Source organism: Phymastichus coffea, unplaced genomic scaffold (genome assembly GCF_024137745.1).
Source record: "Phymastichus coffea isolate CEN01 unplaced genomic scaffold, Cenicafe_Pcof_1.1 PCOF00084, whole genome shotgun sequence".
In the NCBI taxonomy this organism is placed as follows: Eukaryota; Metazoa; Arthropoda; class Insecta; order Hymenoptera; family Eulophidae; genus Phymastichus; species Phymastichus coffea.
The window spans coordinates 363,112-387,731 of NW_026706895.1; the positions used below are offsets into that span (position 1 = coordinate 363,112).

At 40.5% G+C, this 24,620-nt stretch overlaps 1 protein-coding gene across 4 annotated transcripts; it reads right to left on the reverse strand.

Annotated features, from left to right (window-relative positions):
- Positions 1-494: 494 nt before the first annotated feature.
- On the reverse strand, positions 495-18,372 carry LOC131668826 (uncharacterized). Of its 4 annotated transcripts, none has more exons than XM_058943279.1 (6): positions 18,267-18,372; positions 8,616-8,706; positions 3,325-4,112; positions 2,932-3,252; positions 2,462-2,852; positions 495-2,059 (listed from the first exon to the last, which is right to left on the reverse strand). In XM_058943279.1, the coding sequence occupies exons 2-6, from the start codon at positions 8,682-8,684 to the stop codon at positions 1,670-1,672; spliced, it is 1,959 nt and encodes a 652-aa protein (XP_058799262.1). In that variant the 5' UTR covers positions 8,685-8,706; positions 18,267-18,372; the 3' UTR covers positions 495-1,669. The 4 variants fall into 4 exon arrangements, with proteins under 4 accessions (XP_058799262.1, XP_058799263.1, XP_058799260.1 ...); XM_058943280.1 differs by lacking the exon at positions 18,267-18,372 and adding an exon at positions 16,697-16,787; XM_058943277.1 differs by lacking the exon at positions 18,267-18,372 and adding an exon at positions 9,155-10,214.
- Between the last annotated feature and the right edge of the window lie 6,248 nt (positions 18,373-24,620).

Sequence of the window (24,620 nt, forward strand, 5' to 3'; positions counted from 1 at the left end):
CTCCAAGCGTACCTGAGAGTGACCCCGACGTCACACTGTCTACACAACATTATGCTAAAGTTTATAATCATATGTACAAGCTATTACTTGACAATTACAAGAAAAACTTTTGCAAAATTATGCAAAGTACATTACTTTGATAAAAAATTATTCGTATCGTAGCAAAGAAAAAGAATTATCAATTATATCTTATACTGTTTCTGGGAAATACGCACTTTAAAAAAAACAAAACTGATTTTTCTCCGCGCATGAGTATTATAAATAATTATCGCTTATATGTCATGTACGTACATATCGCGTTTTACAAGCAATTAACGGTACATATATAAACACCGAACCTAACTTGGAACTTCTTTCTTTTCCTTAATGTATGTCCAAGTAGAAAAGGATAATAGAGGAATAATATCAGGGCCATGTTCAACAAGAATTCAAGCAACATTTTTATATATAAATAAAAAGTAGTATATATAATTCGTACAATGAAAAAATATCCTTACAAACAATTCATCGATATCATAATCCAATAACGTCGTCGTGTTGTGACAGTTATTAGGGCGTGTGTGCTCAAAAGACACGTACATTGATTCGATTCCCAGTCGAATGTCGCGTCGTTGGGAATGCCTTGGATGATCGACCGCGCAAGATCGAAAGAAAAGAGCAATAAGTTAGATTTTAGTGCGTCTTTAGTTGAAAGGAAAGGAGAAAAAATAGGAACACGATAGAGAGTATTGGGTAATCGATGAGAGGTAACGCGATTGCTTATTTCAACTTTACATCGCCTTTCTTTTGATTCACAAGTAAATATGAAAAAAAACGAGTAGAAAGTGTACATACAACGTCGAGCGATGGCTAATGAAGATGATAAAAAAAGAGTGAAAGAGGGTAAGGAATAAAAAAGGGGAGGGCGGGTTATGATTACAATAATACATAGTTAATAATGGATTCTGTTCGTCGACGAACAATAAATACAAATGTAAAGATACATTTAATCGTAAGTACAGACCGACAAAGCATAACCACTTCGAGGTTTAAACCCCAATAGTCAACCTCGATCGAAAAGGGGTCTGGGTCGGACAATACCTAGTTTTGTTTTCTTCTTACAAAGGCTTAAATCGATAGAAAGTCAAGTGTTGCAATCATCGTCGAACAATAAAGTCGAAAGTAAAACAAAGAGAAAAATATAGATTTGTTGATATGTATATATGTGCGAGTGATATTAGGGTTCTACATATTTTTTTTATTGCTCGAGGAGCAACGAGCGAGTTCTTTTCTTCATTATTCCGCGCGCACGCGCAATATATTATATATATATATACATATACATGTAACACACGAGACAGAAAGAGTGCTCCTCGAGCCTCTCTTTTGCCTCTGCCTCTCCCGACACAAAATCATCATATATAATTAATAATAATAATAATAATAATAATAATAATAATAATAATAATAATAATAATAATAATAATAATATGTACACGGCAGCCGCCGCCTCGAAATGACTAGCGAGCGCCCGCGCGCACTCGAGAGAGAGAGACACACACATTATTGGATACAGAGGCAAAAGAGAGATGATTCTTTTTACTTTTTCCAATAATCAGAGGTGCCTCGATGTATCACCTCTCCATTACTTGTAAGATTCTTTAGTCAAAGAAACAGAATGAAAAACCTGTCAATTAGCGACCTTTACGAGTTCGGGATTGTCAGTAATAAAAGCTGGATGAGCGAAGCTCAAACTGATGCCAACGTTCTTTCGGTCGATAGCGCGTACGCGTACGAATAAGAATGCTGCAACAAGTGACGCTACGATAATCACAAGTAGAAGCATAACCAAGCCACCGACGAAACCTGGCAGCGACATACAAATCGTTTCGGAATCGTTCGTTGCTGCGTCTTGTATTACGACGGTCGTATCGTTGTCGGTACTTTGAGTACCCAATGCGAAGTTTACGTCTCCCGGGGCAACTACTTGAATGATTCGTGAGGTGTTGACGTCCGTCATCTCTTGTGCGGCGCGTTTGTATACATGCGAAGTCACGAACGCCACCGTGTGGAAGAGGTCCTGAAAATGATAGATAATCACTATTATTTCATATCATGGTAGTTTCGACTTTTATTGACACTCATTGTGACAATAGTAAATTGAATAACTTCTAAATAAATAAAATATCTGGACAATCTGTGACAAGTTTTTAAAGTATATCTTAAAAATAAATATATTTTAAAGATTTTACCTTTAAAATATATGTTAAAAATAATTAAAAAATGCTAAAAAAGTATTTAAAAAATCTTTGAAAGGTCTTTTGTACAGTTACAATCCCACTTTGGAAAGAAAAAATTTCGCCAAAGAGCCAACAAGCAAGTGATCTAATCGCATCGTCTGTAAAGAAATCGATATCCTCTTTCTAGCCGCAAGCGATGTTCTATACACAACACACATCGAATATACGTATAGCCTACTAACCTCGTTATCATCTCCGTCAGAATTGATGACGTTCCTTCGCCTCCTGGCACCACGAAGTTCCGCAGGCAGTCCTTCAACGGACCTCGGCCTTCCACCGAGTTTAGCAAGATTATTTTCAAGCTCGTCGCCACCTACTGTACCCTTCCTCTTGACCGTCTGGTATGCCGCTGCAGGATGTCCGGGTAATGGTGGCGGTGGCAAGTGAATGCTATCTTGCTGCTGCTGTTGCTGCTGCTGCTGCTGCTGCTGCTGCTGCTGCTGTTGGGTTTGTGGCGCCGCTTGTGGGGCACTGCTACTTGCCGTCGCGTCGTTATTGTTCGTCGACGTCGAGCTTGGTGACGACGAGGATGTTTGCGCTTGAGGAGCTGGTACTATGTCGGGACTTGGCTCACTGCGAGAAAACGTCAAAATAACAAAGTAATTCTTCCACTTCCTGAAATAATTGACTTTACTCGTAAACGCGATATTACCTGTAGGCACCAGCGGGTCCGCTAGGATGACGTGGGTCAGCATAACCAGGAGGAATTCCGTATTCTGGCACTGGTGGAGCTCCATATTCGGCAGAAAGTCCTGGATGAACGGGAGCTCCGTACTCAGAAGCAATCGAGTTAGATGGGGCACCATAACCTTCAAGGCCGGGATGTCTGCAATTAGGTTCGGGACAGTTGTATCTGCAGACTTGAATGACGCACTGGAAGTGCACGTTCATACTGTCGGGGAACTTGAACGCTTGGAAGTAAGCGAAGCTTACTACCGAAGCACTTGGCCCGAAGTTCTTGATCTTCTGGAATCTATATAACGGTTGTATTAATAAGCAAATTAACGACGACTTAAGCAAACTTTCCATTTATATGTATGGTTACCTCGACATAATCTTAGGCCTGACAACGCAACCAACATGATCAACTAGCTGAATAGGTGCCCTCTTGCCGTCATGAGCAACACAATTCCTCACAAGCATATCAAACTTATTCTCGTCATCCTTGATAGCCAGGACCATCGTCATAGTCTGTCCAATCTTCACGATGCCGGACACTTCGGAGGCCCACGGTCCTTTGCCAACTTGAATCTGCATCCAGCATTGCAGATTGTCACCAAGGAAGTTAGCCGTAACAGCGTGCAGCATGTCAACTTGGAACGGCCTAAATGTTACTGCTTTCTCGTAGAAATCGTACCACGTGCACCTCAATTTTCTCGCCTGATCCCAGACTTCTTGCACGTACGAGTCGTATTGAATGATGATTGTGTTCTCGACGTAACTACCCGAAGGCGTTGGTGCGCCGTATTGCGCGACATTGTGATTTGCCGAGGACGACATACCACACGAGTTCAGGAAAATTTCGAATGTGGCACTCAAGTGACCGGTTCCAGGTTTCAAGTGTACGCAGTGAGGATCCGAGTAGAATCCTTTGCTGAAGATCATTCCGTAGAACGGACGATCGAATTCGATATTGACTCGCATGTGAGTTTTCTCGCATTGCACTTGCAAGTGCTTGATTTGCGGAGTGTCCGGTGATGCCAAAGGCCAGTTTTCCTCTGCACCGCCGCCGTGACCGCCGCCCGGTGGTCCGTATTGAGCCGGTGGTCCGTATACCGAGCGATGCTCCAGCGGCAGTGCGCTGCTGTCGAGCGGAGCTTCGCCATTTGTGCTCTGCGAAAATACAAAGAGAATACTGTTAGATCGTAAGTGCACACAACTTAATACACGTATTAATAAACGTATTAATGAAGCCCGATAAGTATTCCAAGTTCATACTCGGAGATCAATCAGTCAGTCAAATTATTAAGTCATACGAGTATTACGACACTGTAGACAGTTATAAGACGCGCACGAAAACGGCGGCGTAACAGCGCGACGAGCAATTAAGCTCCGTGACATGTCAGCACGGGAAGAACGAGCTGCCTGAAAAAAAAAGCAAAACAAAACGGGTCCTCCCAAAAACACAAGCACCAAGAAAAAGAAGAAGAAGAAGAAGAAGAAGAAGTAACGGAGCTGCAAGATGCTCGCGCTGGCCGTGCGCACGAGGTGACGTTATCATTTTCAAGGAAAACAATGCACGCGCACCGGTTCCACGGTGACTAGGAGAGACAAGTGTCGGTACTCGCACGCACGGAACGAAGACAAACGGGTAGCCGCGTCGAGCGCGCGTGCGACGTCTGATCTTTCCATTAGTTTGTCGTTGCGTCTCGTACGGCTTGTTCTCTCGTCAATGTTATCGCACTTTGCGCCGACAGCTTGTCTGCAGTCGCCTGACCGTCGTTTCCATTTACGAAAGATTCGTAAACGAATAAATCGACGCGGGCCCGAAATATTCTTGAGCAGCCACCAAGCCCAACGAGACAAGCGTACAACAAGCGAGTCTCGCCAGCGACGTCTCGTCCGATAATGGACGGCAAAATTTACGTCCCTCGACAGTTCGTTTTGTGGGAGTTTTTGTCCGTTTGGCAAACGGCACCGTTCTCTGTCTCGGTCGCGACGTAGCCCGAAGGCTCGCGATGTGTGGTGCGGCCGCTTTCTGGGTTACCGGGCACGTGCGCGCTTGGCTTTACGGTCATCGAAAGGTGGATACATACCTGCGAGAGAGGAAAGAGAAACTTGGAAGAAAGGAGTGATTGCCGTAATTGCCAAGCGTTTCGAGGAAATTTTAACATTGAGAAATTGCGCCGCCCGATCTACGCGAGAGAGGATGTTATACATCTGTGATGTACTTTCATTTGCTCGTTCAATAATCGAAACGACGTATCATAATTGGTTTGAGAAATTGTTGCGCGATAATACCGGAATATAGGTCGGCACGTATACCTGTTAACGATAGGCGTTGATGGATTTAATTATCAAAAGCAGTTGATCATTTCAAAGCATAATCCAATCAACTATTCTTTTCTTCCAAAGCTACACTCTGACGAGCGCGTAGCTATATCTACGTAAGGGATCATCCTAACAGTATAAACGCGTGTCGCTGACCCTCACGAGTGACATAACAGCTCAAGCTCAATAAAATACAAAGCCTGACTGTACACTGCAGGTGTTGCATTACAGGAAGTCAGGAGAGCGAGAGAGAGAGAGAAGAGACCTTGGCACGTGCACTTGGTTCTTCGCTCGAGCTACTTCGCTTTCGGCGAATTCGGCGCAACTTGGAATGCCGCTCGAGAATGTCGGACTGATGTGTGCGTGAGAGAGAGAATCTTGCTTTCCGTTATGGTATTTTCGACTAAGTATGATGCGTTTTTCAAAAGGATTCGCGTGTGCCTCATGCGGGAATTGCTGAAAAAATTGCTGGAATTATGTGGGAAGGATATTGTAGATCGGCTTATGAAAATTAATATCATTTGGTATCGATCATTTCAATATCGACTCTAATGTGAAATACATTTTAGTACCTCGTTTGATCTCCGTTCAATAGATCGAAGAAGAAATGAGAGGGGGAAAAAGACCCGCAGTCCAACTACACATACAAAGGCATCGCGAACAATTCGAGCTTGAATGGCTTTCAACGCCAAGTAGGGAATCCCGCGGCAACTCCTCCCTAGGGTATATATCACGTTCGAAATTTCGATAAGATCTCTCCATCGCTGAAGAGAAAAGTCACCGCAAGCGAATGAAAAAAAAAGTAGAGCAATGTTAGGCGTGTGCGTGGGGAAAATGTCGTTCGCCTTGATTTTTCATCGTATACGGAAGAAGGTATCCTCCTCTTTTCCGCGCGCGCCGCTTTAATTAAGGTCTTATATTATGTGCACGTTGCAGAGAGAGAAGGAGAGCTAAGCCCCGTGAGAATCAGGCTCTTCGGGAATTGTAATATATGATAGTACACGTGTTTCTTCTTCCTCGATTTTCCAGGTTAATTTTTAATTGGTTGCGTTCCTTTGCATAATCGGCTCGTCCGAAATGTACTCGCGTGTGTAACGATCGACTTTCGCACGACGAAGAATAACTATTCGACGCGTTTTTTCGTCTCGTACTGTAACTTTCTATTGATCGCTAAAACTAATTGGCAAATTATACCCTCATTTCGACTGCCAATCTCTAAAGCAGCGCTTTGTCAAGTACGCCGAGAAGACAAGCCGATTCATTAATTCGGAATGCGCGAAATTCCAACCGTAGAACCGATCAGAACAATGTGCTCGAAGGGAAAACAATGGTAATACGTCATCGTCGGCAATTCATTAATTAGTCAGCTCTCGGTTCTTCGTTTTGTTTTTATTGACCGCTAGCTGTGCCTTAATTGGGCGGCCTCGCGTGATCTCGGCCGTGCGAAAAAGAAAGTCCGGCAGCTGCCGCTGCATTTCGGCACTCTCGATTTTGTTACCGCCGCGCCTAAGCAGCTGTGACTTTGCGGTTAGACCGTGAACAAAATGTTGTCGAAGAGATGGTCGTTTTATCGTTTGCTGTTGGAAATTATAGTGATTGTCGCTTGTCTGCGGCTGGTCTGGATCTATATCTCTCGAGACGAAGAAAGAAGTGTTGTGTCGAATGAAACGGTACTTTTCGTGGAAACGTGTACTTTTAACGCCATTGAAACGTCAAGGAGAGTGAGAAGCGAGTACGTATATCAGCTCGAGTGAATCCGATGGACAGAGAAGGAACGGATCATAGCTGTGGAGCGACGCCTTTTGCGGTGATTGAAAAGTTATTTTAATTGGCGACAGGTAAAGCTCAAGAGAGAGAGAGAAGCTAGTGAGCTTTCTAACGGCGATTACGTTTGCTCCAAATGTGTCGTCGGCAGAAATCACGACGGGGTGTGGCGTTTCTTTGCCTCCTCTTCTTGGTTGTTTACGAAAATACGGAGGTTTTGATTCATAAACATGTTTTATAACATTTCATTATATTTGGAATTTTTTCCTTTCTCTCCTTATAGCGATCGCTACACCTGAACCTTCCTCGCTAAAGCTTTTCGAAGCGGCCCCTCGAAAGACAAAATCTGTCCGAGCCAAGGCACAGCCAAGAGATGCCGAAAGGTTGACAAACTGACTCTTCCAAAATCCCGATTATCTGAAAAGCAAACGACAGTTTCCTCCGAAAAACGGGTATACGAGATGATTGGTCGCGCTAACGCGTTTACGCGTGAGCCGCGATATACCGAGGTACGTATCCCAAGAAAGAAAGCGGTGTAAAGAAAAAGCAGTCCGATTGAGAAAGGGGCCGGAGCAAAAGGTGCGCGCGGAGAACCAGGCAGGCAGCGAGCAAACGCGTCCGGCGCAGTGACCTACTATCGACGCTCCGCCGGCCGTGTGTGGCGCGTAAGTATATTGCAACCTGCAGCGAGCTCTTCTTTCTCTTTCTCGATGGGTATGCGCCCGCGTCCTTGCACTCCCCCCTCCATCTCTATTTTTCGCGCAGGGTGTCACCGATTCCTCATAGAACTTCCGGCTACGTATCGAATCGATTATACGTCAGAAGTATTTATTATTTTTTTTTTTTTTCATTCTGCGGAGTATGGGCTATAATAATAAGATACACTAGCAATTTAGTTGCGCGTGATGAGCAACGTTGAAATATATTTTCGAGCGAGAGACGAATAATGAATACCAGACTCGATAAGTGGAATAACACTATTTTAATCGTATACTTTCATCGGTTTTCTTACTCTTCTTCTTATTCTTCTTTTTAACGGCATGTGCGTTTCTTTTGCCACGTGTTTATTCAAAGCGATAGGAAAACATCGTTTCCCTCTCTTATTTTCAGGTCGGCAGATGTCAACAGCCAATGAGTTGTCCATCTTTTTTATGCATCGGTCTACGCGCATCAACTTAATAGACTTCTGTTTGTTTTGTCATCGTCGTCGCGCTTCGTCGATTATTCGCTCAATGACTCGTAGCCAGCGAACGCGATTTGCGCGGAACTCGGCATTAAGTTATTTTCGCCACGCAGCGTTACAGGTTAATAAGCCGCGATTTTTATGGATGTTTAATTGTTTTCAATTAGGAAGTCAACGATACGCGACCAGTGCAATTAGTTTTTTCTTCTTCTTCTCTCTCCGGTTAATTAGCGGTACTTTTTTTCGCAGGTAAAGAAGAGGGACGAACCATCACTTTTTTAGCATATCCATATCGTCACATAACAGTTCTGTTAAGCACTCTTTTTAAGCGTTTTTTTATTCGTTTGTTAGTCACGTTATGAAAACCAACACAGTTTCACAATTTTTTTGTTACTCACTGCCAACAAAAACAACGGCAGCAGTAATGACAGGGCTGTTGTCCGTATACTCCTCCGCGTCCTATCCATCGTTTGTGATTATCGTTCCTTTCTGTAATTCAGAAATTAAGACAAATTATACAAAAAGACTGTTACCAAAAAGTAAACAAAATTAATGATTAAAAATGCCAATGTAATCCTTAGTTCCTCGTTCGTTTTAATGTTAACGGCTAATAAAATGATACGGTCAAAGAAGCCAGGAAGAAGGAAAAAAGAATTCTTAATCGAACGTTTTAAAGATCGCAATTGTGGAGCAACTGGCATATAGTTCAGTGAACTTTACATGTACGCGCGCGCAAATGTGCGTTAAACACGGAAACGCACATACGATCTACGCTACTAACTGAAAGCCAAACGACTGGAACCGAAGACTAGCTCGCAAGGTTACAGTTTGCCACTCTACGACCGATTTGAAATGGAAAAAAAAATTACATCACTGATTCTACAACCACAAGAGAAGATTCACTTTGTCCAAACACAACAAACACACTCTTGCTTACATCGTATATCGCCGTAAAAATAATCCACTATCGAAGACTTCACCTTGTAGAAGATAAAAGACGAAGAAGAAATAGAAGAAGAAAGGAAGAGGAAAGAGAGAGAGAAAAGAAAGGGGAAGTTCGTCAGCGGCGCTTCATGAGTGCGAAGAAAGAATGAAAAAAATCGACTGTGCAGAGGCGCGACGAAAAGGCCCTCTTTGAGTGAGAGGAAAAAGACCGACTGGGCCCAAAGACGGAGACTGACTGAACGCGAGCAACACCGAACTCCCGACGCAACCAGCCGTCCCACTGACCTACTCTCTCTCCGACTTCTGTGTGTGCTCTCCTCTCTCCCACCATGCAGGACCCCGCACTCGAATGTATGTGTGTGCTCGTGCGCGTGTATGTATGTATGGAGACGCGCATTTTTTTTTATTTTTTTTTCGAGAAAAATCCTCTATTACTTATTTTACACTGCGCACTGAAATTTCAATGTTCGTTCGCTTGTCACGAGGACTATATTTAATCATAAGTATCTGGCATATCGAGAAAACGCAAAACAATGATACATTACGATAAAAACGCGAAATTTCACCGGAAGCACAAGGCGAATGAATAACGTCAAGCTACGTCCTGAGCCTACGGGCACTTCGACTTGCGCGCGTGGAACAGGTGAAAGATATATATATACTATAGGGACGACACAGAAAGAGAAAGGCCCTTACGCGCCTCAACGAAAGTAATCATACCGCTCTGCGTGTTATTTCGGATGTCGCTTGTTCGTTCACACTCGTTTAAATAGATAGCATGTTTTATTCATTAGAACGCTAGATATTTTGAATGATAGCCAATTACGCAACTAAGAGGAAAAACTCCTCAGGCAGGATAGAAATGGAGGAATTCAATTGGATCCGAAGAAGGATCAAGAAAAATCGTGTCGCTAACGGATCGCATTACTCATAGATGACTTTCTCTCATGTTGAAAACATGAACATTAAACTACACGCCAAAAATTCAGGCTACACACGGAAAGAAGAGAAAAAAAGAGAGCGACGCGCGGCGCTTTTGCATAACGCGATAACCCAGATTTTCCACCCGCAGGTACGTATAACGAGTCGCGCATCCGGAAACGATAGGGCGACAATCTTCCTTTCGCTTTCGCCATGATTCCTTGTGAATTACACGAGTTACGCAATTTTTTTTTTGGATTTAAGATCAGACTACTAGCCACCGAAGAGGTTTAAGCTGGATCATCAACCGGAATCGCTGCGGCAGATTGTGCACTGAATGTAAGGGCAGCGCGCGGGATATTTAAAAAATCGACGACACGCTGCGCTGCTTATTTATCTTTTGTGCGAGAAATTGCGACAAAGTGATATTAATATATTAAAAATAAGTGTGAAAAATGTCGTGATTTTATTTTGTAGATTATTTACGTTAATGATTTGAATAAATATCTGATTAAGATAAAACAACATTAGTTAAGTTCATAATTATCCATATAATAAACCGTCGCAAAGAGCAGCCGGAAAATGATACTATCATTAAATGTTGATCAGAACAAAAGAACTAGGTATCTACCATTAAAAAGCCATTAATTCCAAAATGCAAATCACTAAACGAACCTTTTTTTTTGTGTCTAACAAAAATTCGGCTTAGAAAGCGAAACCAATAACGACGAATTTGTCAACCTTGCGTCTCGAAAATTTCAATTTCTCCGTCGAAGTCAAATCGCTTTGAAACGCAAGAAGTAAAAAAGCCGAACCAACCATAGCAACGAAAGCATTCCTAAATGGAAAGCAAAGACCACGAAAAAAGGGAAGCGTTCAAGCGTCGGCGGACCGCGGAAATGTAGGTCGGTCGTACAGAAGAACGATCACTTTTCCATCGCGCTCACTTTAAACTACATCACGCGTGCCTACGAAACGGCAAGGTCGAGGTGTAAGGCGGTGCGTGAAAAGCAAGTCACATCTAAACTGAAATACGGTGAAAGCCTATACGCACGCGGCACCCAAAAACCCAAATTCGACACTTTCACACGGGCACGCACAGCATCCGCGTGACGAGATTTTCTTTAACGGCCGGCTGATGGATTCGTTGCAGGTGTCGGGTGACGGATTATTCATCGCGCATGCGAGCTACTACGCTGTAATTGAAAGAGTATATTCGTCAACGGGTTTCCAATAGTAGTCGTGTGTTCTATTCGTGAGCAGCGGTAAATTCGCGATAAAAAAAAGAAGCAGAGAAGTGTGCTGCGACGACACACATTCAAATTATCGACAGTCGAAATTCGTGCTTTTGGAGCTTCAAGTGTGGTGTCAGAGTCATTAAGCGCGTGTAGAGGTTGAATAATTTGTCAGAGGGACGTTTGACGAGCGCGTGACTGTTAAAGAGGGAGAGCACGCGACAATCTAAAAGAGACTCTTGACATGTCACGAGGTGTGAAGGGAATCTTTAAGTAGTTTTTTTGATCGTACAATATTTACGCTTGAGAACGAATTCATGATGAATTTTTCGATGAGATTAAATGGAAGGAAAAATTTGTCATATTTTTTGTTCTCGTTGATGAATACGTGAAGGAGATAACAACAATATTAAATTGGTGAATTTTTGCGTTTATAAATAGTTTGTAATCATCTTGTGCATTATAATCATTACCCCTCATAAAACAATTGAATAAACTAATCAAGTTATTTATGATTTTACATTTTCACAGATTAACACATTAATTAGGATTTCCTAAAATTATAATTCAGTAATTTTTCGCGGAATATACACGTACTCGAATTCATACACGTCTCTTTACAAGCAATGATCTTCCCATTCAGAAAACTACTAATACAGAAAACTACTAACGCAGCTATCAATCTCTCGAACTTGTCGTCTCACGTACGCATTTTCCCATCTAAAGGAGAATCAAGCCTAAACCGTCAAGTTAATAATTATCCAAACGAAAAGAAAAAATAATGATTTATCACAGGTACAACCCAAATATATAAACTAGCGCTTCATTCGCACCTGCAAATCCATCCAGCAGCGAAACACTTGCTGGCAGCCAATAAACCTCACACGTCGCGCCATTCATGCATAATCCCGTCGCGAAAGTCCGGCGTAAAACGGTCTCGTTCGAAAGGAGATCGCAAACGCCAAATTACATAGCACGCGAGCAGTACACACTCACTGCTCTCTCTCTCTCTCCCTTCCTCGAAGTTTTTCCAAGCGCGAGGGCATTGTAAAATTGGAACGCAGAGGTTACAAGCGCCGCGTTTTACGCGACGATGCAATTCCTTTCGGAGAGGATGTGGCCACGAGCGTGGCTCGCGTACATCTCATTGCCCCACGAGGGGTACGTAAGAGAGCGCTTTGATCGCGTGCCGTGGGCAAGCGCTGCTATCAAGGCTCCTAAATACACCCACTTTATAAAGCATGTCGCGCGTACTCGAGCAGCAAGAAAGTCGTCGAAGGTTCGGTGCGTTTGCCGAGGCGTGCGCGTCTAATTGACGATCATCCGAACGACACTGCACCATTGGCATCCTAGAGGAAGCGCGTTATCGCGGGACGAAAAGAAAATGAGAATGGGATTCCCCATCATTACGTTGGCATTCCAAAGAGACTCGGTCTACGGCCGTTTCTACCTTACACGGCGAAAAATCGCGGGCAGGAAATCGGTATCGCGTCGCGCCTGGAGGTTGCCGCGCGGCTATTTGACGGCTCGCGTGCCACATATGTATAGCTTGCAATTAGGCACAGGACAATCATTGTCGCGATTACATCCTGCTGGAAAGTGATCGGAGTAATTAATGAACTAGGTCGAAATATATCTCTGAGCCTTGCCTTTTTCTGTTATTTTTTTTATAAGCCTTTACCGTTTCATACGTGCATGTGTCATTTTTATCTACTCGTGAAATTTCGATCGTCATTTCTTTTTTCGGCTATCCAGTTTTTAAATGATCAGCGGAAATACGAATTCAATGATCACTCGATATTTCTATGAAAATTCGTGTATCACAATTTTAGCAATACCTTACGCTATAATAAGTACAATCATATTAGATATATCTCGTGGTTATTCAGAGAATTCAAGTGTACTTCTTCATCGATCTTCACAGTAAAATTACCAACTAAAGTAATATGTATTTAAGATATAAAACGTTTCGAAAATTATTTGTACATATCAGATCACTTTGAACTTTTACTTTTTTTCTCTGTCGCTCTCTCTTTCTTTCCCTCCCTCTCTCATTCCCTTATCAATACACGCATTTGACTTTCTGACCCACAAAGCGAAAAATATCCATTTAAAATAAGAAAATACAGCGAACGATTCCAGCAGGCGGTGCCTCTTTGGGAGAAAGTCGCGGAAAGGAAAAAGACTTGTATACCTATAATTGGAACAGCAGTGCATAATAATTTCTCGGAAAATCGTGTTAAAGGGAGTTGTGCGCTTATCGAACCTGTCTCATGTGTGTGAGAAACCCATAATTTTTCCGCGGTGCTTTCGAGAAAAAGATAGAGGTCACAATTAATAACCTCCCCACCCACTTGGAATTTTGGATACGGAATTCATTGATTGATGGCTTTGTGGAATGGAAGGTTTTTTTCAGGGGCAAGGGTCACAGATCGTTTGATAAGGTGTGAATATTTTTTCGGGAGGTCGTATTGGAATTTTCGTGAAAGGAGGTATGCAATAATGATGTATTTTGATGATCCTGTTTTCTCTTTTAAAGAGCGCTTTTCTTCCGTATTTTATGGGAATGATATCTGGAATTTTAATCAGGCCAAATGTACTTTATTTTCATGCAGTAATGGAGATTTTGAGGCGACTTTATGACTTGACTCGTTGAGAATTTCTTTTACACGCAGTAGATACGATAAAATAATAGAAACTAATTTCTTATGTAACTTTATTGCTCTAACGAACTAATTAAGAAGACATTCTTGCGGTAGACAATTTTACTCATTAGAAAGACATTTGATCCCTTCGCGTGAGTTCGTAATTCATAAACCACCCTAATATAAGTATCCATCCAACAACGCAATAAAATCATATCTTCTCTCGACCATCTTCGCACAACAAAGGAAAAACTTAAAAACTCTCCCCCACCCGATATTAAATATTACGGCTGCTTTTACTTTCACTCGCTAAAAAAAACTCACCTCGGACAACAAAGAAATAAGACGCGAAACATTAAAAGGAAAAAAGTCGCCGAGCAAAAGCGCTACTTTCTTCATCTTCGTGTGCATATATATATATATATATATATATATATATATATATATATATATACACATATATGTATATGTGCCACCACGGAAGTGAGATATCGGATAACTAGCAGCTCACTTTCTTAGCGGACCCTTCGCAAAGGCGGCAGGTGCCGCCCGTGACGCAAGCAACTCGCGGTACCGTTATACCGATGAAACCATGCGCTCGCGAGGGACTCTCGAAAATGAGCGTCGTGCGTGTCTTTTTTTTCATGCGTCGGCTTGTTTTTCGAGCAAAAGTACCGTATGAAAAATGCAAGGTGCAACGCGGCGATGTTACGCCATTGTAAGCGCGTCCGTGGTTTGCGCAATTTTTAACGAAAGGGAGACAGAGGAACCATGTGTCCGGTCGCTTATGGCTTCGCTTCTTTGTTTGAGCGGATCACTGATTTCTTTTTTTTGTCGTTGTCGTTGGCGTTATGTTCATGGCAAGAGCTTAATGTGTCAGAGAATCCCTATGACTTATTGATAACGTCAAATGTAACAACACTAAAGATAAAACATATAAATAATTAAATAATTCGTGCTTTTAAGAATCTCATTATTTATTTTGTAATTAAAATTAACATTCACTACGAGTAAAAATGACGTTGAGATAATTACGACGTTTCGAAGTCTTTATTTATGACTCCTTCATTAGGCAATAAAATTGTCAACTAATTTATAAAAATGCATTGAAAAAAATGTTTTCTATAAAAACTAATTTAAGTAATTAGTCATGCATGGTTACAATAAAAAAACGATTGACCATTCATTACCTTTTGAATCATTGAAACCAATAACTTAATTAAAAAATATATAAACAAACAGCCACTCAAAAATAATCGTGCTGTACAGAGTTACGAAAATCAAACTGTCAGTGAAATCATTTCAAGAATCTCATATGTCTATACGAATTAAGAAAAATTTATAAATAATATTATATAGTAAACAACGTAAGCACATACGTAGTGTCCATTGGCAAAACGAAACGTGTTTTTCATAATATAACGCGAAAAATGGTATAAGCATACGCAGCAGTAATTATAACTAATTAAAGACGCGAGAGTACTTTCAAGCTTTTTTTTTTCGTTTAACACCAAGAGCGACTACTACAGCTCTCCTTCCTAGTGCACCAGCGCGAGATCCCTTTTCATCCCGTGAAGAAAGCGCGAAATTGGAGCGCTGCTCAGAACCGCGAGGAAAATTGGCCGAATTCGTCGCGCTTGTTGGGCTGATTTTTCTCTCTCTCTCTCTCTCTCTCCCCCCTCTCTCTTCTGTTTAAATATTAAATGTTTGGAAATTCTTTGTTGGTGTTTTTCCTTTTTCCTTGGTGTACGATCGTATGGTCGAAGACCATTGACTTTATAACGTGATATTTTATGACCATGCAGCTTGGCTTTGAAGATGATTTTTTTTTATTCGGCAATTATTCGGCACGCTGGCGAGATTGGAATTCGAACTGACTGATGGGCGAGGAATGATTAAATGAGTTTGAAAACTTTTGGAAACTTTATGGTCTACTTGTTCCGAGGTATGGCGTTCAGATAAAACATTAAGATAAAGCAAACAGAAAGTTAAATGTGATGGATGGAATTATTATACAAATTGATCGAACAATCATCCATAATAATTACAGGTTGGCTTGCATTAAAAAAGACCATCAAGATATACATTATTCGCTGAACGATATTGCACCATTCACACTTTTTTATTATTTTAATATTGGCCGATAGAAGTACGATCATTTTTTTTCTTTACACCAAGTGTGTTTACTCGATGGTTCGTTAACCGTAGCTTTAATTAATTCCTTCTTTTTTTTTTCTTAATTGCCCGACTTAAGCTCGTTATTTTTTCTTTCTGAATCATTGTATTTAGGTGAAAAATCGCAAGTATAATGTTATACAGTTCCGGCATGAGATTTGATCTTCGATTAAGTAAATATATAGTGAATTTATCAAAATACGCGGATACGAAATCAGTCATGATACATCTATCACTTTTTAAAAATTATAATAGGCTTGGGAAGCTACTCATAAGGTAGAATCATAGATCGATAATAGATCGATCGTATTATGACTGAACGTATGTCGCATAAAAATCGTTGATTGCGACCAAGGATATATTATACTATAGTACTAAAATATGTTATATTTTTTTAACAAACGCCTTCAATGTATGTATACCTTCGAATTTACAATAATATTATAGAAAATTTCCAGTATTAAAGTACTTCCCTAGCGATAAATCGAATAACTAAAATGCTTTACACATAAAGAAGGCACGATGAAAATCCCACAGATAAAAAAAGTTAATTGTTACCTATCCATCACAAATAAATTTATGTGATTCTCATCCGATTGACCAATCAGATTTTATTCCACAGAGGAGAGTTCAACAGACACGTATCCCGTGCGGGGACTTTCACAATCCCGTGACAATGAAAAGGCCAGCTCGGACATCACAATGATTTCTCTCGAGTAGCCTGGCAAGTTCCGCGAGAACCACACACATACGCGCGCGCGACTTGTTGGCGGAATCGTCGCAGTAAAAAGCCATTTTTTTTCTGTTCCTCCAACGTCTCGTCGTCCCATTGACGAAACTTTCACTTCCGGGTGTTAAAGACTCGATTTGCACACCCGCTGGCTATATTTATCTTTTGGATAGCTTTAGCGCGTTTTATCGTTGCTCCGATCTGTAGGAGGCTTTGATGCTTCGAATACTTTTCTTATCCGAATTAGGAACTTTCCAAAGCGCAAATTTACTCTTTGAAAGCGCGATATTGCAAGATGAAAATGCACAATCCAAATACATTATAAAACGCGTCTTCCGCTCGTCTGACAACGAAATTTCCACAAGTGTCTCATTGACGAAAGTCATTTGAACGCGTATCCGCGCGTACACACACGTCCTCCATTGACCCACTTGGAAACGTCATTCTCACGCGGAGCGTGTGCATAATGCTTGGAGATCTCTGAATGGCGCGGTGGCGGCAAAAGATGCCTCCTTCCTTTCCTCCTTCTCTCTTTTCCTCCACCTTGCTCTCCGGCCTTATTCTCGCGGCTGCTCCGCGGCGTACAGCTCTAAAGAGAAGGAGAAGAGAGAGAGAGAGAGAGAGAGAGAGAGAGAGAGAGAGAGAGAGAGAGGACAGATGGAGAGACGTTGTACGTTGACATACTGACTCGCTATCCCACATACCCTTTTACCTTGCGCGCGCATGTGTGTGTGTGTGTGTGTGTGTGTGTGTTAGGTGAAATCGCCGCGAGCTGATTTTCGTCGTCTCGTCACGACCTTTAGATATTTTGCATGCGGGCAGAGAGAGAAGATTAGGAATGAGACGGAGAAAGTTGCGCGGCTTGATAGATTCGCGTTGTGAGGGAGCATCGCGAGCGCTGAATTTTCATAGAGTTAGATGTGAACTTGGTGCAGTTGACATTTTCCGAGAGCAAATTTACTCGTCTGATTCTTCGATATAGACCTTAGGAAAACATGCTCGCTATAAATGCGTACCATGTATGAAAAGGAAAGAAGAGCGCCCGTTACCGAACGACAAGAACAAAAACGAGTCAATCAAAGTCGCATATTCCCGGAGTACCGTCAATGTTTAGGTTTGTCGTGCAATGAATCCAACGATAAAAGTGTATCGGTTACTTGTCATCGATACATCACTCTTCCGTAACATAAAGATTTTTTTCTCCTCCAGGTACATATGCGGAGACAAGTTTTTCCGCCGATAACATACGATCCCGAAGAAAAAACAACCAAAAAAAAAAACGCAAACGCACATAGAATCCGATCTAGGATAACCGGTTCGCAGCGCGCACCATTGCTCGCAGCCGACTCATCAATGTCTCTCGATACAACGTAAACAACAACAACAAAAAAATCCAACCTTATATTCTCGACGAGTGCTACGCAGCTTCGAATTGAAGACACACTTGATTACACTGGAGTTTAAGACGATAAAACACACACTTTTTTTTATCGATACACTGTATTATACACACTCGCGCATAAAACCAATAAAAAAGAGAGGAATGACGGTAATTTTGTTATTACGGTGATGCGTACGCGGACCTCTATGCGTACTGTCTCTCGATGGGACCGCACGCGTCCTGCGCTTGACTTTGGTGGGTTGTATGAGACGAGGCACGTTGCTTGCACCGTCCTATATACGATCCCCCACTTCGAAACTCTGAGTAGGGCTTTCACCAAAAATCGCTCGCTCGCCCCGTCAAGGCGCGCAAGAGAGAGAGAGTTGGTGTACGCCGTCTATCCTGGTCGGACCGACGTCAAACGACGTTACGAAAGGCGGCGCGCGTCGCTACGTTACGCGCGAGAAAGTGAAAAATATCTTGCGGCTTCTCGCGCGGCACCTCGCAGCTCTGCGACTAAGCAATCAGATTTGATTGATGGTTCGCGGTTGTCAAGAGCTGGTTATGCAGCGATACATGCCAATGCTGCTTATTGCGTTTGGTTACGGACATTTTTGTTTCCGTCGGCGATTCATTATTGGCGCTTGTACCCGAAAATGGCTGCCTTTAAATAGCCAAGGATAGGGACTTTCATCGAAATAAATTGTTTATTCGAATGCGCTCACGTCTACACGAGTAACAATAAACTTACCAAAGGAAATTACGATTTAACACCAGTTTAACAACATTCATCAAGGAAATTAAATAATAACATTAATCAATGCAGCAGCATTGGAAACGACACAACAAAATCTATGATCGTACTATATTGCGTATAATATAGCACGACGCTCATAATTGCTGTTATCCAAGTGATAATTCAAGTTTGATAGCGAATTCAATAAGTAACTAGAGGCATCAGACGCGCATCGTAAGCTCTTATCTTCTTATTCATTTCTTGCCATATTAATTATTATATTTAACGCGAGTAATGTTTTACAAAGGTGGATTTTTTAATATTTTCTTACAAAATCATATCACAACCGAAAATGTGTATTAGTACAACAGTTTATGCATTCCAACTTCATGATTTGTCATATCGAATACTGATATAAATAATCTTTAGTTCTTTTCAACTATACGGAGCAAATCACTACTGAACGTTTAAAATATACTCTTTAAATAAAGATTACGACATTACAATATTTATTCAATCTTACACGTTCAAATATCAGACTATCGATTTGAAATAAAAAATAATCAGAATAATTGCAAAGCATAACCTCTTGCTTCAAACGATTTACTCGCTGTTAATTTCATAAAATGAGTGTTAAAACAATATCACTGCAGTCTATTTTTCTTTACTTCCATTATCTTTAGAAATTATATCACGTGATCACGTCTCATCAGTCAATCAGATTACGAATAAAATGCTTTCAACGTGGCATCCGTTACTTTTCTTATAAGAGGGTGGGATTGGGATTAGTAAATTTATGTGTCGGTATATTTTAATTTGAAATATTTTTTATTATATAAATTGTTAATACTTCATCAATGCTGAGTAAAGTACTTCTTCAAACGCTATGTGCTGTCATCTGTTGACTAATTAATTGACGTTAACCAATCATTTGACGTTATTAATCTTAATCTTAATGTCTGCAAATCAGATAATCTTACCTCGCAGCCACTCGACGTTACACTACCAATTTTTTTGATGATTGTGTAATTGTGTATAGATAATTATATAGTTTGCATTTACCGTTCTTTTTGCTTGAAAGACTAAATCGGCACACTGCTGAACACCTTACTTGGACTTTTTCGTTCTACGTTTTTTGTGTATATTGGTTTTCATTGAAGATTCACTGGCGAATAGCCTGCAATTCCAATAGTGAAATATAATTTTTTGTTTGATAGATCAATTGCCTTCATTGTTTGACAACTGAAATCCATAAATAAATTTCGTATTTCAGAGCCATTGTCTGACTAAACCCGTCTGTTACTACTTAGCACACTGCTATCCAGAATTTACACAATCCATTCGAGCAAATAAAATTACAACATTAACTTGGCATGCGTAACATTCATCGACATCTCGTCAATTATTATCGATCCCAAGCTAACCGGGATACGTGAATAGAATGTCCTAATAGTATTCTAATGAGAATCAAAAAACATTCTGTCCCTAGCATGTGCGAACAAAATGTAGAATAGGTAGAGATTTTCAGTCTGTCGATTTTCCTTTATACACATTTACAAAATCCTCGTATGAAATTCCAGTTTAGTATCGTTATTGCCACTGACCTTGATGCATAGTTTCTCAAAAGGCGGCAACGAAAACGAAATTTCCATCATATGCAAACACCAAAACTCCTTGATTCCTTATCTTCGTTGTTGTCACGCGCAGCTGCTCATGTAAACCAAATCAAAGCAACGTAAAAGGGAGAAGGAGGTGAGCACACCTGTTACGAAGACTCTTCTTCTCGTATATTTCTTTTGTTTTTGGTTGTTCTCTTCTCACCACAGTTGGATCACAGCAGAGTCGGATAGATTATTCGGAGCAGCGCCGGAAGTGCCGGAGAAAGTGGCTATATCGTGGGTGGCGAAGAAAACAGAATCTACTCTAACTTCTACACACATACACGCACGCTCACACACACACATACACTCTTGCCATTCGATTAGTGGGATGACTGTCTGGTTTAGACGATAGAGTGGCCTTAATTCTGTGACGACGATTGTGTAGGTGGAAAGGCCGCGATGGATTCGCTCGCTCCCGGTGACTTATGAGCCGGGAGCGGTCCTCCTTAAGTATTTGACATAGTTTCCAGTGAATCGCTGCTGAGATTCGTTATTGTTTACCGTGATTTTTCATTGTTATCTGTGATTCACGACGAGGCAGGAGAGAAAGAATATCTAGCGATGAAAAACGTGACAAGGGAAGTGAAGGTGAAGGAGAAGTAGAGTACCGAGGAATCAAATTTTTAAGAAGTGACTAATCCAACTTTCTCTTTTAAGCGCTGTGAGCGCCCAGTTTTTCATGACGTAAATTGAGGAAATTATTTGACTTGACGTTGCGAATGATTGGACGAGTCATTTCGCTGCCCATTTTGACACGCTTTAAATTAAGTGTATTATTTCAAGAATACAGAAACATTTTCATTAGGTCAGATATCATTACTGTTCCTCAGCAGTACGAGAATTTCAATGACGAATACTATTGTACTTGGCAATTTTATGTTGGCCATTTGAGTAACATTGCATTTGGAGAAGTATCACACGTTATTTCATAACTTTGAGTTATGAAAATAATTATCAACTGAGAAACGAAAATAATGTTTCAGTACCATAATGCTAGATGATAAGTTTTCTAACGTATCAAATTATTAATACTGCAATTGTAATTTCAGTAACTACAAATGGAGTAACTTAATGAATCTCAAATTTTCATGTGAACGCTATAGAAAATTCTCAATGAAACAATAAAATGTAAACAAGGGAGTATTCATTTTTTAATAGTAAACTATCATTTTATTATCTAAATATTCTAAATCGAAACATAACAGTCCTGTGATTAGTTAGTGATTAATTTCAACCACTAGTTTTTAATCTCCTACCGTAATTCGAAGAACATTACGAAGAATAATGAATATAACAAACACGGAAACAAATAATAAGCTCTAGTAAATAACTCCCTTGAAAAACAAATACTTTGATCTCTTCATTAGCTTCGTGGTTCAGTTCACGTGCCTACCAATCAAGCATTGCTAAAGTCTTAATTAAATTCGAGAAGAACCTCTCCCACACGCAGAGACATTATCAATCGAGCCGACCTCGATACATACACAGAAGAAAGAAGCGAGAAGCTCTCGTTTATTGTAGCCTAATGAGTGCATTTTTTTATCCTGAACTTATCGAAGAGAAAGTAAAGCCACTGCGCGAGTTCCGTATTCATTTTTTGTGTTCACGCGCTACGCGGATTTGAAAAACTCGCACTTGTGCAAGATATAAAAATTACAATAAAACTGGCGAGTTTATAGACGCTCTCTTTCCACTATATTCACTCTGGAATCTCTCTGCTAGATATTTAAGAAAAAAAAAGTATGTTTTTTTTCAAAGTTTCTTATTTAATTAGTATAATTAACCGACAAAAACATGTGTAGATCGGCCTCTGTAACTTTCTCGGCCGCGAGCACAATGACATGCATTATTATACAGATGTATTCTATGAAAATTACGAAACAACAAAGTATATTATCCGAAGTGAAATATAATTTTTTTAATTAGGAGAGTACTTTTAATCGTCTACTCTCGGTAAAAAAAGGTAACGATTTAACTAAATTGCGAAACCGCAAATGTTACTCCGGAAGCATTACAAACCTGAATTAACGAAATTTCATTAAGCTTTTGATCTGCTTTTCCCGCAGCATGCAAATGCGTAAACTTATCGTCGCCTCGTCTGAAAATTACACACGCGCGATATGTCGGGTCTAGTAGAAATTGCCGATCATAAAATTATCGCGGAATATCGCTCAGGCGCGTGACAAAAACAACCGCCGCCATATCTATATCGAGCTCTTATAAAATGAGAGGGAGATTTGATCTGAATTGTGATCAACTTTCCCCTCGTTTATATTTTGCTTCTCTTTTTACGATTATTAGTATTTTTTTTTTATCTATCGCGCGCATCTCCGGAATTCTAACGATTAGAAAACGCATCCATTAGGCCGAAAACGATAAAAATACCACTCACCGAACGATATTTGCATGAGTTATGGAAGAGCGTCAGTAGGTCGGCGGAAGTGATGCACGACCAAGACCACAGCTATGTTTCTTGATGCGTGGGTATATGTCCAGAAATCGAGCGAACGCCTTTATATTTTTCCCTTCTTAATTTCATTTAACGAGAGACTTGTCACTTGTCGACATTCACGTGGATAGGTGGTGAAATTATATAGGGGAGATAACGTAAATCGCTTTTTTTCTATTGCGTCATTTGTACTTTCTGCTGATCATCACTTATTTTTGACAATGTATGTTCCAAAGAAATTAAAATTCGCAATACACGTAATTCTACAAACTATAAACTCGTTGTGCAGAAATTCTAGTTGAGAAACGTTCAGAGTATTAATATATTTTAAGAGTTTTAAAAATTAAGTATTCGATAAGTTACTTTCCCGATTCAAATGTAGCCCACATATAACGAGGGAAGAAAGTTTAGTTTTATCAATATAAAACTAGTCGGCCATGCGTACAGGTACTTTGATAAATGACAAGAACGAAAGAAAAAGGACACGCAGAAAGAGAGCTCTATTTACATATCTAGATTCATTTATTTGAAAAAAGTGACTTTATCACATCATTTGCTTTTAACTTTAAGAGTAATGTGTCGTATCAGCTGCGACTTTAGCGTAGATGTAGGAAGTTTGTAGGCCCGAAAATCTTGCTTAGCAGCAAGAAAATCCTTCTTAGACAAGCCATCATAGTAGATAAACTAAATATCTATTTCAATGGTCTATTTGTGTGATCAAGATGAATGATTATTTGATTTATTGATTACCGTTGATCTCATAAAAGTCCAAATTAAATAATAATTTTTAATATTTATATAAACACACTTTCCACTACCGGTCCTTACACAATTCCTACTGAATCACCCAAATAGCGTGATATGTATATACCCGTAAAAAACATCAGCCATTTAACACCTAAAATTTAATAAAAGCCAGCAAAGATCCTGCTTTCACTTTTTGGTCCACGCAACATAAGCCGACGATGACGGTGCCATTGATCTCGATCGCGAGCTCGCTGACGCGCGTTTGCACGATGTTGCACAATTTTTTGACGTCAGAGCAGAGCTGGGCACAATGGGTCTAACCAACGCCAGCTTTCACGCGGATCTCCGTAGCGCGCGGCAACCGCATATTGTACTTTTCGCCCGGAAATTAACAGGATGCCACGAGGAAATGCGCTCGGACGCCAATCTATGTCGCAGGGAGGCTTTTTGCCTGCCTATTGCAATGACTGACATTTGTTAGGAGTTCCTATTGATTAGTTGATTTGTAAGAACTATGGGTCAAGTAGAGCATAATTAAATGTTTGTGATTGTTAGTTCGACAATGTTTTACATGAATCAATTTCGCTAATTAGATGAAAAGTTTTCAAACGTTAAATAGTCATTTGAAAACTATTACAAAAACTGCTTTATTTGTATTTGACCTATGTCAAATACTTTTTACGAAGTAATACAAAGTTCAATGAAAATCTGACCGAACCATTTTGGTTTATTATGGCATTAGCGATGGAAATTATGCTACAAAGACAAACTTTTCCCT